This window comes from Lithobates pipiens, unplaced genomic scaffold (assembly GCF_037356315.1).
Source record: "Lithobates pipiens isolate NorthernLeopardFrog02 unplaced genomic scaffold, aLitPip1_a1.2 Scaffold_18, whole genome shotgun sequence".
Classification (NCBI taxonomy): domain Eukaryota; kingdom Metazoa; phylum Chordata; class Amphibia; order Anura; family Ranidae; genus Lithobates; species Lithobates pipiens.
In genome coordinates this window covers 190,548,229-190,562,952 of record NW_027507758.1, presented here as the reverse complement: position 1 = coordinate 190,562,952, position 14,724 = coordinate 190,548,229, and the positions used below count along the sequence as shown (strand labels likewise).

At 41.1% G+C, this 14,724-nt stretch overlaps 1 protein-coding gene and 1 long non-coding RNA gene across 4 annotated transcripts in view; one reads left to right on the top strand and one right to left on the bottom strand.

The window, feature by feature from the left end:
- Positions 1–1,673: 1,673 nt before the first annotated feature.
- The window catches only part of GALM (galactose mutarotase), a 155,597-nt gene continuing 142,546 nt past the window's right edge, over positions 1,674–14,724 (bottom strand). For all 3 annotated transcript variants that reach the window (XM_077486464.1, XM_077486465.1, XM_077486466.1), the window contains 3 exons: positions 4,627–4,768; positions 4,345–4,519; positions 1,674–2,835 (listed from right to left, as the gene is read on the bottom strand). In XM_077486464.1, the coding sequence (XP_077342590.1) occupies positions 2,758–2,835; positions 4,345–4,519; positions 4,627–4,768 (395 nt within the window). In that variant the 3' untranslated portion in view covers positions 1,674–2,757. The remainder of the gene's footprint in view (positions 2,836–4,344; positions 4,520–4,626; positions 4,769–14,724) is intronic.
- On the top strand, positions 6,544–12,168 carry LOC143987605 (uncharacterized). The gene is made up of 3 exons (XR_013276668.1): positions 6,544–6,609; positions 11,355–11,953; positions 12,057–12,168. It is a non-coding gene; the product is annotated as an uncharacterized LOC143987605 (long non-coding RNA).

Sequence of the window (14,724 nt, the reverse complement as noted above, 5' to 3'; positions counted from 1 at the left end):
TTTTCACAATTATATTGCACGAGGAGGTCCTTACAGCCTTTAAAGAGTGAATTGCTAGATCTCACTTCAATCTACAGGTTGCGCCATTACCTCTGTCTTTACATTACATTTCCATTTGCTCTGGAGCTTTACCTATCTAGAGGGACCATAAGGAGCTGCCCAGGACAACTGTGGAGCATTCCCCATAGGAGAGGTGCACTGTGTGCAAAAGTGTGTATGATCCCCTGACGGGTCTTGCAGTGAGGTGATCAAGCATTGTACGCGGTGGTGGGAGCACTGTTGCTGGTAGAGCAGTGAAGCACGTGGAAACAGCTTTTTTTTCTTGTATTTCATTTTACGTGCTTTTTAGCAGAAGAACTGTTTGGGCGTTTTTCATTGAGCACTATTCACCTGTATTCATATACAGTGACCCCCTATTTCCATCCAGTGTGCAATCCAGCTTTGGCTGGTGGTTGAGTAAGGGACTTTACCTTATAGGGAACAATCTTGATCATAGAGGCATAAGCCTATTATCATACCTCATGAACAACCTGGAGATGTCCCCACAGATAATTTTTTTTTACAGCAAATTTACCATTTTCTATAAACAGAGAAAAGCAGCTCAGACCTAGCAGTACATACCATGTTTGAGAATAGGTGCACTCAGGATGCCTCCGTGCGGGAAGGGGGAGAGGTGATTCCATGCTGTATATATTATTTTCCAATCCCTCAGGTAGTTTAACTTACCGGACAGCATGCGAGAGAGATCTGAACATAGCTCCTGAGGCGAAGGACTGGCACAAATGGAACACATAAATTCACAAAGGCATTTTAAATGTTGCTCTGATGGAGGCTGGCTACAAAGTGCATGCCAGATGCCGTCTTTCGAAAATGTATCTGGGCTCGTCTGCCTCCTGCCTCGGGGGATGTGGCCAGATAGGTACGTTTATGCGCGTACGGTGGTCCCAAATTCACCATTTCTGGAAGTGGGTACATTCCTTTATCTTTTCGGTTGAGCTGGTCAATGTTACCAAAGATGCAAGCATTGCCCAACTGAACAAACCAGTCGAGAATGTCCCGAGACACACAAAGACCTAATATACTTTATGTTTTTAGAAGACAAAATTGCTATTGCAACTGCTTGGAAAAGTCCAATCATAGACATAGCTTTAATGAAACGTAAACTCACGTGGATTATGTTAAACAAAACAATACTGTACCACAATAAAATGTGGTCCCCCAGGACTTGTATCCCCCATAAATGACTAAAATGTTGTATGACAATGGGGAGAGCATTTGAATCTTATAACATAAGTTGAAAGCTCTATCATTTTGAAGATCACTTCATAGAGGTTACGCATTGTTGATTTTTTAAATCTCATAATCTTTATGTATATCACAGGCGATCCCAATAAGTTGTCTATGTGATGGCTTTCTTCCATTCCTCATAGCATCATGGGTTTATATTATGTAGCTATTCATCATATGTTTGATCTTCCTATTTGTTAGGGACTATAAGGGGCACCATAGTTGGTTCATCCTATTTGCTATGGCCCTTTTCCTTTTTTTGCTATGTATTTATGTTGTTGAATATAGAGAGCTTGGCGAGGATTGTTTGCCAATCTGATTTGTAATGTTCCTGCCTTATTCCTCAAAAAAATTTAATAAAAACAACTGAAACTGAAAACATAACATATTCTGCTTTTATATTTTATTAATTCCATCTTTTATGTTTTAAAGCTGAAATATTTACACAAAAAAACCCCTGTAGTAGGGCGCCCCTGCACAGCCTTATTCCAAGGTCTGGGAGTCTTCCTCTGTGCTGTGATACTGGTCAACCAATGCTTCTTCTCTAAAATACTCTGGCCAATGATTGCATGCTAACATCATCAAGTACAATGCAGGAGCATTGCATCAGAGAACAATGGGGTGGCCCCTAAAATTCACAAATCTAAATGTCCTGAAGTGATGAGTAGAGTGACAACCTCAGCCTTGACTTCAACCAGGCCACCCCCAACGTGTTTCACGCCACCCCCAAAGCTTAGTCCCCACGACACTTAGATCTGTGACTTTTAGGAGCAACACCATTGTTCTCTGAAGCCTGACAGGAACCAGGACGGGTTCCATCCACTGTCAGCACTCTAGCAGCAGCTTTGGATGCATTAGTTACATAGCCCTTTACCACCGCGCCTGAGTGGCACACGCACGCGCACACACACACACACACACACACACACACACACACACACACACACACACACACACACACACTTCCTATTGCATGCTAGGACAGTAAGGGCCTACCAACCTCTCAAGGCATCAGTGAGAAGATATGAATGCACAAAACCTGATAAAAGGAAAAGATAAGTATTACAGCTTATTCCCCTACCTCTAGATTTTTACAAGCACTTTTGCAGTAGCCCACTGTGGTGTGTTTTTGTGTAAAAGTATGAGAGTTCAGCTTTATACATTGCAGTTACAAATTCAAGTATGAAAATATGAATATCTAGCATCAATTTATATAACGTGCCTTGTAAAATTTATGTTACCAACAATAGTGACTAACATGGTATTCTATGAAAAAGATAACAATCTGATTAACATTGTAAAGTTGTGTTATTCAAATGTGTACTGCAACATCATGCATTTAGCGCAGACCTCAACAACATGTATCCACCACACGTGAGATTCCAAATTCCCGATTGATGCTCTATCGTCAGAACCAATGAAATTTCGCAGGAGGTGCAGCAGATGCGTGCCTGCTTTGTTTAAAGCCATTTATTTCACGGAAAACTGAAACCAAGTTGTTTGGTTGTACTCTTCCCCACAGTGTAGCAGAATGTTTGGGAACTGAGGCTAGAATAAAAAAAAAAAAAAGAAAAAACAGAAGTAAGAACAGCTGTTTTGTTTTCTTGATCTCTTTTTCTTAAAATCTGGCCTTACAGTGAGAGACCTTTGTCCGATTCCTGATGAGCCAAGTGATATTTACGCAGTGGGTTGCTCAGCCGGCCCTGCCAGCCCCACTCCATCTGTTCAACTATTATTATTGGATTTATATAGCGCCGACAGTTTATGCAGCGCTTTACAAAAAGAACCTGCTGTAAATTTTTCAGAAGAACAGCAGCTGAATCCAATCAGGTGGAGCCGCTGTTTGGTAGTCTGAGATTTGCTACCTGCGGCTGTCAGAATAGAATAACCCAGTAGGGGGATTTGTCCATCTGCACTGTTTGTGCTGTTACCTCCAGATATAGGGAGTGGGCTTACATTCACCCCAGGGCTGAGTCCATGGCTATAATGGAACAAATGTGGGCGCCAGTCACTTTAGGTATTTTTCAATGCTTTCATTATAACTTGAGAAAGGTTAAAGAAAAGAGGTTGAGGGGAGGTTTCAGATACCCCCTTTTAGCAGATCACTTACAGACTCCTTGAATTAAAGGACAAAACTTTCTTTCAGCAGATCTTGAATATCTTGGTAGGTCACGCACACAGACTTAGCAACCAGTAAGATGTCTGGATAAGCCTCTCACAGACCTCTCACAGACTTAGCAGCCAGTAGATGCCTGGATAAGTCTCTCTCACAAACTTAGCAGCCAGGAGCGTATTACCTTGATTAGATTGTAAAGCAGCTTGACAGTACCAGAACCTTTAAGCCAACCCAGCGGTACTGTAAGGGTAGTCAGATACAGGTGCCTCCTACAAGTGAGTTACCAGGCCCTTCTGAGAGACCAGCCTTCATCCTGGCTCTCTCCAGCAAGGGTCCACCTCTGGATCTTCTCAGCTTGGCTCGGCTTTTTCTATTCAGGCAAGATAGCCACCTCAGGAGTAGTAGGCCCCAGACAGGCTTCTGGGCCCACTTGCAGAGCTTGCAGTAACATAGCCTCAGGCCAGAAAAGCCACGAGGTGAGGACTGACTAGAGCACATGGCATCTGTCCAATAAATACCCCTTCCCAGAATGCACAGCGGCTATGAACCTCCTACTGGGCCTTTTCTGGAAAAATAATATTCATTACAGCTCAACCTAGTAGTTATTCTCACACTGTCCTGTGGTACCAGGGACACCTACTGGCAACAGTGGGAAATGCAAAACACAGTCAAGTTTAGAACAGACCCAAATAAACTATGTACAATCAATCTGATCTATATATCCTTTGATTGTAAGCTCTTTGAGGGCAGGGACTGATGTGAATGTACAATACATATGTAAAGTGCTGCGTAAAATTGACAGCACCATACAGGTACCTGAAATAAATAAATAAAAATATATAGCTCCAGTCAGAAAGGATACAATCTAGTTGTAAGGAAGTAGGTGACAATTTTGGTGACAATTTTGGTGGAATATGTCCTTTAAAATAAAAAAAAATTACCTTATTTACAGCATCTGGCCATGCTTGAGTTTCAAGGCAAAATGCTGAATGCTTTGGATATACAGCACCTCCTTTCCCTTTCAGTGATCCATCCAAGAAATTAGCTGTGTAAAACTGGATACCCGGTTGAGTTGTCCGCACACTAAGCACTCTGCCGCTAGGCTTATGGTATACCCTGTAAAATATTGATCATATTAGTTAAAAAATAAAGGTTAGTTGAAAGAGGATGGAAAACATCTACAAGGAAAATGGCATGAGAAAAAAAAAGAAAAGCTGTCCCACCATGCACAAGTCTGTTGTTTTTGTGACTCCTTCATGCAAAAGTTATGGTCAAACCCACTTTCTTGCAACTTGGCAATCTGACTTCCAAGATTAACTGGTTTCCGCAAATCAAAGTTTGTTCCTTCAACTGGGTTTATGTCTCCTGTAAGAATTGCCATATCAAACAATTAATTCTATGCCTTGTGACATGCTGACAATTAAAAACTGTTCCAATGTTTCCTAAACTATTAGGGGATGTTGTTTCTGTTTGGGGGGGATGTTTGTTTGGAATAGTGTTTACCTAGCTCGCAGCTTTCATTATTATAAAAAATGTAAGTTCCATATAATTGGTATACAAAAAGAGAAAGAAAAATGGTCAATATAGTCTTGTAGTGAGATAGGTGGGATTGTCCTCTAGCCTCCAACACAGTATCAACAAAGAGAGTAGTATGGGTTCCCACAGATGGGTAACCCCTAAGAAAAGCGAGGATCACTGAGGGACACCAACCACCAATGTATAACCAATTCAAAAATGTATTTTATACCAAAATATTAGCCATCTAGCATTGCCAAGTGAAGGTTAATAAATATATCACTAAGACACATAAAACATGTTACATGAAAGGACAACCTTGAAAAAAAACTATAAAAAGGTGTATATCCAGGATTGGAAGAATCTCTCCAATCCGGGCAAGCACTGACCTAGGGGGGGACATATATACACAAACAACTTGTGTTAATAGACAACATATAACGTATAGACAACGTCCGGACGCCAGTAGGATCAGACTATGGCCCCAAAGATTGCATGAATGCTAATAAACCATTATAGTAACAAAATTACGCCAAAAAAGCTGAAAAAACAGCATAAATCTTACAGTATAGCAATATGGGGCCAGTATCGAATCCCCCCGGTGGCTCGAGCCGACAAAGGAAAAAGTAAAGAACAGAGTAAAGACCTGGCCAGGAAAAATTAAATACTACTATAGGCCTCACAATATCAGCCTAGACTCCTCTGATATATCTGACATAGTCTTAAATTCACATATATGCTGCTAATAATATCCTCAGTTTATGTAGACTGATCAATAGCAATTGGAGCTTGTATGCATGTGAAAGTCATAAAACAGTGCCGCTGTGTGATCACTTTAAGATTTCCCATTAAGAAGATTCATGCTTTGGAATCAGAGGGGTGCAGTCTCTTAACACATTACCAAGCCATTACTGCATGCCTGTCCATGGCATCCGCTTATCCCAGCGGTAACACAGGTGAGTTGGCCGTGAGTATAAAACTACTTGCATGTTTATCACCCGCTCTGCTCGATCCTGGATGGAACCTCCGGGTCACGGATTATCTCTGAAGTACCTCACTTGGCGCAGCAATCCTGCGTCACGTCCGCCCGGACGTCATGCTGCGATTGCAGCTGAGGGGATCCCCCATGAAGCTGTGAGCTGACGGTAATAGACCACGGGAAGTATGGACCTGCCCAGGAGTTTTCCAATGCCGGCACTGAGGCACGAGTGCACGCATGGGACTAGAGGACAAATTTAATTTCTTAATGACTTTAAATAAATCAAAGCTAATAACTCACATCTGTGGTATGAATGGCCGCGGCCCTTTATTTTATTGGCATGACGATATACATATTAGCCAACTTAACATTGAAAATATGCACACATTGACGATATAACCTTTATAATCATCTTTAGATTATAAAATACCAAAAAAGGTTCAGCTTTGAAAGCTCGAACCCATAAAGTAATAACAAAACACTATACCAACAATGAAAATTAAAAGATGGCTACCAAGTAAAAACAGGGGAGGGAAGGGAAGGACCGCGACATTGGGAGGGGAGGGCGGGCGCCTTTTTCTTCTGCTGTAACCGTCGTTCTGAAGAAATTCGTTGGTTGTTTTCCTCTTATAACCTTCTGTTTATTTTCATAGGTTCGTTGGATCACCTGATGTAACTGTAGAATATTCTGGAGGATTGATCAGGTGACCAGGTAAGTAACCAATTAATTACTGTTATAAAATCTAACTGAAATTCCCTTGTCCCTATTCCCATATGTAGGGGGCGCTAGTATGCTCCCCCTACTCTCATGGGACTAGAGGACAAATTTAATTTCTTAATGACTTTAAATAAATCAAAGCTAATAACTCACATCTGTGGTATGAATGGCCGCGGCCCTTTATTTTATTGGCATGACGATATACATATTAGCCAACTTAACATTGAAAATATGCACACATTGACGATATAACCTTTATAATCATCTTTAGATTATAAAATACCAAAAAAAGGTTCAGCTTTGAAAGCTCGAACCCATAAAGTAATAACAAAACACTATACCACACGCCAGGCTCCTTAAACTCAAGGAGCCTGGCACCCCACCCGGGCCACGGCCAATTCAATACAAGCAATAAAATCCAAATTTAAAATATCATTGCCAATATCAGATAAATGCACCTGATCTGAACGATATAAACCAGGCAAACCACCCTCCAAATCGACATGACGGAAGCACAGTCCATTTATCAAAGGCATAAATTTCTCAAGAAATCTATTTACACGTCTACGAATTTTTTCTAAAAAGAAATGCGTTGGATCAACCAACCATTTTAACCGAGGAATAATTTCAGAAAAACTAAAACAGTCGATGGCAGAATATCGTGAAGATGAGTAAGATCTGTTTTCATTTGCGCAACCAGATCTAAAGTTTTAACAAAACCTAAATCATCACCAGCTACATGTAAAATAATAATAGAAGGTTGAGGGTGAGAAGAAAGCCGAGCACGAATCGATGACTGAAGTTCAAACCACGACATTCCTCTGCATCCAAACCAAAGTACTTTATAGGAGGAATCATCAAGACCTAGGATGAGGCCGTAGTAGCGCAATGAAGCTCTGGTTTCAGCCCAGAAAACGAACGAATGTCCAATTATCCACACCACACAAGGAGCCCCTACAAAGCAGAAAAACATAAATTAGGTCTCACATAAGATTTGAAACAGTTAGACTGCCAACCACCCAAACTTTTAATTTCAGTGGAAGAAAAACCCAGCACAGCTGCTTGAGTTGCCGCTCCGATGCTAAAGGAATGGGTGGTGATTTTCAAATGCTGCAATCCCAAAATTATCAGGCATTTTTTCAAAATAACCCTGAACTGGTATTGTGCAAGTGGGATGCCAGAAGCATGTACCAAAAGAAGGCTACCGTGTAGTGGACGTAACAATAAAAATTTTGACAACAAAGAAAAGACGCAAAGAGGGGAATCGCTCATTTTATGAATTACAATCCAGCGACCCTTCCCCAACTGGTCAGTTTTGCTGAAGCGTAATAAAATTTTTACGTGATCCTCCTTCATAAAAACATCGGACAACAACAAACCTCCTGAAGCAGAAGAAGATTTAGGCAACAATTCGGAAATGCGAAATGCACCGAAAAAACAAAGGCAAAAGGAAACTTGCAGAAGAATGGATTCATAATCCGAAAAACAAATGACAGAGGACGCAACCAAGAGACGTTGCAAAATGATCGAAGTAATAGGAACTCTATCATCAACTCGGAAGTGCAACTTGCGATATCCTTTAAGAGCCTGAACGACTGAAAAATAATGAGTGCAAGGAGGCCACCCTCTCATCTTATTAAAAAAGGAAACGCCTGCTAAAATTTTAACGATATGAGAATATGAATAAGAATGAAGCATCATAAATTCAACAAAGGCTAAAACCAAGGCTTCAGAAAATTGATTCACATCAAGGAGTTTAGAGTTTAAAAAGGAACACCAAAGTGACCACGCGGCGTTGTATTGCGCCCGCGTGGAAGGTGCCAAAGAATTGGAAATGGACGAAACTACGGAGGGCAAACCACTGACCACAACGCTTCTGGGCAAGGACAACCAATTGGATCCGCTTCGGGTACCAAACTGCGAAATCGATCGAGCTGAAAACGTGACAAAGAATCAGCAATTAAATTAATATTACCTGGAATATACTTGACCTTAATCCATAAATTGAAATTCAAACAATAAAAAACTAACTTCCTCAAAACTGCTAACACTGGTAACGATTTAGATGTCAAACAATTTACTGCATATTCAACGCCCTTGTTATCAGAGTGAAAGAGAATGCGACAATTCCTAAGTCGATCGCCCCAAAGATCAAGGGCCACCAAAATAGGAAAAATTTCAAGCAAAACTATATTTTTGGTAAGACCCTGCTCGACCCAAGAAGTAGGCCAAAAAGCCATAGACCAGTGACACTGCCAAAATGCGCCATAACCAATCGAACCAGCCGCATCAGTACATAGTGAAATAGCTGAAGAGTCACAAAACGGGGCTTGCCAAATTGAACAACCATTATAGGTAGATAAAAATCGATCCCAAACCAATAGATCCGAGATCAGCTCAGAGGAGAGACGAAAAAAATGAAACGGCGACTTATAATCCGCTAAGACTTTGTAGAGCCTTTTAGAAAAAACACGACCCATAGGAATTATGCGAGTGGCGAAGGCAAGCATTCCCAACAGAGATTGCAACGTTTTCACTGTGACCTTTCGTTTAGATACAACCAAGGAAACCAACTGACGCAACTTAACAAGTTTTTCAGAAGGGAGGCGACATTCCATCAAAGAAGTATCAATAGTAATCCCCAAAAATTCCAGACAGGTAGTGGGCCACACAGTCTTTTCCATCGCCAGGGGAATACCAAAACGTGCACATAAAACACGGAATTCACTAAACAAATAAAAACAATGTAAAGAATCAGCAGGACCAAAATAAAAAATCGTCCAAGTAATGAATAATATTAGTGGAATTAGCTTGAAACGAAACCGCCCATTCAAGGAAAGAAGCAAAAGCTTCAAAATATTTACAAGACAATGAACAACCCATCGGAAGGCTTTTATCGAAATAAAACGCACCCTCAAAGCAAAAACCCAAGGAGCTGTATGCAGAGCGATGAATAGGCAGTAAACGAAAAGCTGACTTGATGTCCGCCTTTGCTAGCAAAGCGGATTGAAAACAGACGAATCCTAGAAACCGCATCGTCAAATGAAGAATACGTAACAGAACTATCAAGAGGATCGATACTATCATTCAACGAAGCGCCCAGAGGGTACGAAAGATGATGTATCAAACGAAAACTACCCTTATCTTTTTTATGTATTAAACCAAGAGGGGACACTCTAAAATTCATAAAAGGCGGGGAAGAAAACGGCCCTGCCACACGGCCTTCGCTGACTTCTTTACTTATTTATTCGCAACTACCCCTTGAAAACGCTTGACAGAATTAAGATTTTCATGACAGATGCAACCTGAGCCGTCAAAAATTGGCAATCGAAAACCGTGTGAAAAACCATCAATTATGAGATCCGCTGTCAGACGATCTGGCCAAATTTGCAGAAATGGCAACATTTCGACTAGCTTCACTGGAGTTGCCGCCAGTACGAAAATTATCCTGCACATTAGATGGGACATTAGTAGCCGATTTTTTAAAACAACGAAAAGACGGGTGATTACCAGAACATATGGCACATTCGTGTTTGTAACGGCAAGAATTAGGCCATTTACATTGTCCTTCATTAAATCCGAAACAGAGACCTTTCTTGAAAGGAGCCGGTTGCAAAGATGGAGAAGGAAGCAATTGTTTCTTAGGAATCAAGAGATTGAGCCACAAACCAACATCCTTGGAACCCCATTTCAAATTTTTATGGATTGCCAACTTTTGACGGAACCATCATAATAGAACCATGCAAGACCAGAATTTTTTTTAAAAGCTTCAAGAATAATCTCAACATGTTGAAACATTCCACAACACAATTCAGGTTGTTTTTCACCCATAACGCTCGCAAAAATGCAAAAGGCTTGAAGCCAGTTATTAAAAGAACGAGGAGCCGATTTGCGTCCGTCATCTTCAGATTCTTTTTCTAAACGGTTCTCTTTAAAAGAAGGGAGAAGGGAAAGAATATCAACATAATCACCTTTCCAGATTTTCTCTTTAACAGTTGCTGACAAATGAAAACCAAGAGGTGACAACTCGCAAACCAATGCTTCTTTAAAGCAACTCTCAGGGATTGAAGGAACCGATAACTGAGTAATAGCCGGCGCAGAAAACGCCAAAGGCAAAACTTCTGAATGCATAACATTTGAAATAGGTGGAGCAACATCCTTTCAAGCTTGCAACAATGGAGAGTCAGAATTAACCGATAAATTGTTAATGCAACGCTTGAAATAATCCGTAAAGGAATTAAACGAAGACAACAACGAACGTAATTGTCCAGACTCACCTCTATCCCCAGGCTGTACACCAGCCTGAGAAGATGCAGTCGTCAAAGACGAAACTTGTGCAGAACTTCCTGGCTGTACATCAGCAAGCGATGCAGAATTTGCTAATAAGTTATGCGATTCTGTAACAGAAGGAGTGGAATGAGAAACAGCAGATAAAGTATCAGGTAAGGGTAAAGAAACAGAAGGCAATATATTGCAAAATGAAGGAGATGGAACATTATGCACAGAATTATTCGGTAAAGGTGTAGTACCAATCAGATTAGCAGACGGCAATAAATCATCTTTATCAGCGAATGAATTATTAGTAAGCTGAACAGCTGACGAAATAACATTTTCCATCCCTTCAGCAACTTGCTCATTTACTCTCAAAGAATGCATATAAAAGTCATTATTAAAAGAAGAATTACAAGGAAATTGGGAGCTATTATTGTTACCTTTAACTTTTGCTTTCTTCTTCACAGGCTGGTACCTGGATTCGATCCAGCGAACCGGCCTCTGTCTATTCCTCTGTGGACGTCCAGTGGCAACTGCGCATGCTCCAGCATCGCTTTCCGAAGTCTGCCTAGCAACAGATGACGCTGCAGTGGAGGAATCACTCATTGGCAGAGGAACCAAGAAGCCAGCTTCTGAGTTTCCGGAGGGGGGAATAATTTGATGCACAGGAGGAGGAGCCATAGGAGGAAGGGACTGTGAAGGAAGAGAGGACAGCTGAGCAACTGTATCCTCTGAAATTGAAAAAGATGGCGGCAGAACGGCGGAGGGGAGAGCCGAGGAAACAGGAGAAAGGCCCGGAATTATGGCATGGAAGGGAGGAGGCAACGCCGGAGAAAAAGCTGAAGACTGACCTGAGGACAAGCAGAATCGCATAATCGCATCAGAACTGCGGAGGGCAGAGCGGATGAAGAAGGAGGAAGACCTGGAACTACAGCCTGGAAAGGGGTAGACAAAGGAGGTGAAGAAGCCGTAGATGGGCCGGAAGACAAACAGAACTTCATCCAGGCATCACCATCCGGAGCAGAGGCCCTCTCCATTAGCTGACGCAGCAAAGAATGCAAGGCAGGTAAGAGAACGACGTAGGGGCGCCTTTTTCTTCTGTTGCAACCGTCGTTCTGAAGAAATTCGTTGGTTGTTTTCCTTTTATAACCTTCTGTTTATTTTCATAGGTTCGTTGGATCACCTGATGTAACTGTAGAATATTCTGGAGGATTGATCAGGTGACCAGGTAAGTAACCAATTAATTACTGTTATAAAATCTAACTGAAATTCCCTTGTCCCTATTCCCATATGTAGGGGGCGCTAGTATGCTCCCCCTACTCTCATGGGACTAGAGGACAAATTTAATTTCTTAATGACTTTAAATAAATCAAAGCTAATAACTCACATCTGTGGTATGAATGGCCGCGGCCCTTTATTTTATTGGCATGACGATATACATATTAGCCAACTTAACATTGAAAATATGCACACATTGACGATATAACCTTTATAATCATCTTTAGATTATAAAATACCAAAAAAAGGTTCAGCTTTGAAAGCTCGAACCCATAAAGTAATAACAAAACACTATACCACACGCCAGGCTCCTTAAACTCAAGGAGCCTGGCACCCCACCCGGGCCACGGCCAATTCAATACAAGCAATAAAATCCAAATTTAAAATATCATTGCCAATATCAGATAAATGCACCTGATCTGAACGATATAAACCAGGCAAACCACCCTCCAAATCGACATGACGGAAGCACAGTCCATTTATCAAAGGCATAAATTTCTCAAGAAATCTATTTACACGTCTACGAATTTTTTCTAAAAAGAAATGCGTTGGATCAACCAACCATTTTAACCGAGGAATAATTTCAGAAAAACTAAAACAGTCGATGGCAGAATATCGTGAAGATGAGTAAGATCTGTTTTCATTTGCGCAACCAGATCTAAAGTTTTAACAAAACCTAAATCATCACCAGCTACATGTAAAATAATAATAGAAGGTTGAGGGTGAGAAGAAAGCCGAGCACGAATCGATGACTGAAGTTCAAACCACGACATTCCTCTGCATCCAAACCAAAGTACTTTATAGGAGGAATCATCAAGACCTAGGATGAGGCCGTAGTAGCGCAATGAAGCTCTGGTTTCAGCCCAGAAAACGAACGAATGTCCAATTATCCACACCACACAAGGAGCCCCTACAAAGCAGAAAAACATAAATTAGGTCTCACATAAGATTTGAAACAGTTAGACTGCCAACCACCCAAACTTTTAATTTCAGTGGAAGAAAAACCCAGCACAGCTGCTTGAGTTGCCGCTCCGATGCGAAAGGAATGGGTGGTGATTTTCAAATGCTGCAATCCCAAAATTATCAGGCATTTTTTCAAAATAACCCTGAACTGGTATTGTGCAAGTGGGATGCCAGAAGCATGTACCAAAAGAAGGCTACCGTGTAGTGGACGTAACAATAAAAATTTTGACAACAAAGAAAAGACGCAAAGAGGGGAATCGCTCATTTTATGAATTACAATCCAGCGACCCTTCCCCAACTGGTCAGTTTTGCTGAAGCGTAATAAAATTTTTACGTGATCCTCCTTCATAAAAACATCGGACAACAACAAACCTCCTGAAGCAGAAGAAGATTTAGGCAACAATTCGGAAATGCGAAATGCACCGAAAAAACAAAGGCAAAAGGAAACTTGCAGAAGAATGGATTCATAATCCGAAAAACAAATGACAGAGGACGCAACCAAGAGACGTTGCAAAATGATCGAAGTAATAGGAACTCTATCATCAACTCGGAAGTGCAACTTGCGATATCCTTTAAGAGCCTGAACGACTGAAAAATAATGAGTGCAAGGAGGCCACCCTCTCATCTTATTAAAAAAGGAAACGCCTGCTAAAATTTTAACGATATGAGAATATGAATAAGAATGAAGCATCATAAATTCAACAAAGGCTAAAACCAAGGCTTCAGAAAATTGATTCACATCAAGGAGTTTAGAGTTTAAAAAGGAACACCAAAGTGACCACGCGGCGTTGTATTGCGCCCGCGTGGAAGGTGCCAAAGAATTGGAAATGGACGAAACTACGGAGGGCAAACCACTGACCACAACGCTTCTGGGCAAGGACAACCAATTGGATCCGCTTCGGGTACCAAACTGCGAAATCGATCGAGCTGAAAACGTGACAAAGAATCAGCAATTAAATTAATATTACCTGGAATATACTTGACCTTAATCCATAAATTGAAATTCAAACAATAAAAAACTAACTTCCTCAAAACTGCTAACACTGGTAACGATTTAGATGTCAAACAATTTACTGCATATTCAACGCCCTTGTTATCAGAGTGAAAGAGAATGCGACAATTCCTAAGTCGATCGCCCCAAAGATCAAGGGCCACCAAAATAGGAAAAATTTCAAGCAAAACTATATTTTTGGTAAGACCCTGCTCGACCCAAGAAGTAGGCCAAAAAGCCATAGACCAGTGACACTGCCAAAATGCGCCATAACCAATCGAACCAGCCGCATCAGTACATAGTGAAATAGCTGAAGAGTCACAAAACGGGGCTTGCCAAATTGAACAACCATTATAGGTAGATAAAAATCGATCCCAAACCAATAGATCCGAGATCAGCTCAGAGGAGAGACGAAAAAAATGAAACGGCGACTTATAATCCGCTAAGACTTTGTAGAGCCTTTTAGAAAAAACACGACCCATAGGAATTATGCGAGTGGCGAAGGCAAGCATTCCCAACAGAGATTGCAACGTTTTCACTGTGACCTTTCGTTTAGATACAACCAAGGAAACCAACTGACGCAACTTAACAAGTTTTTCAGAAGG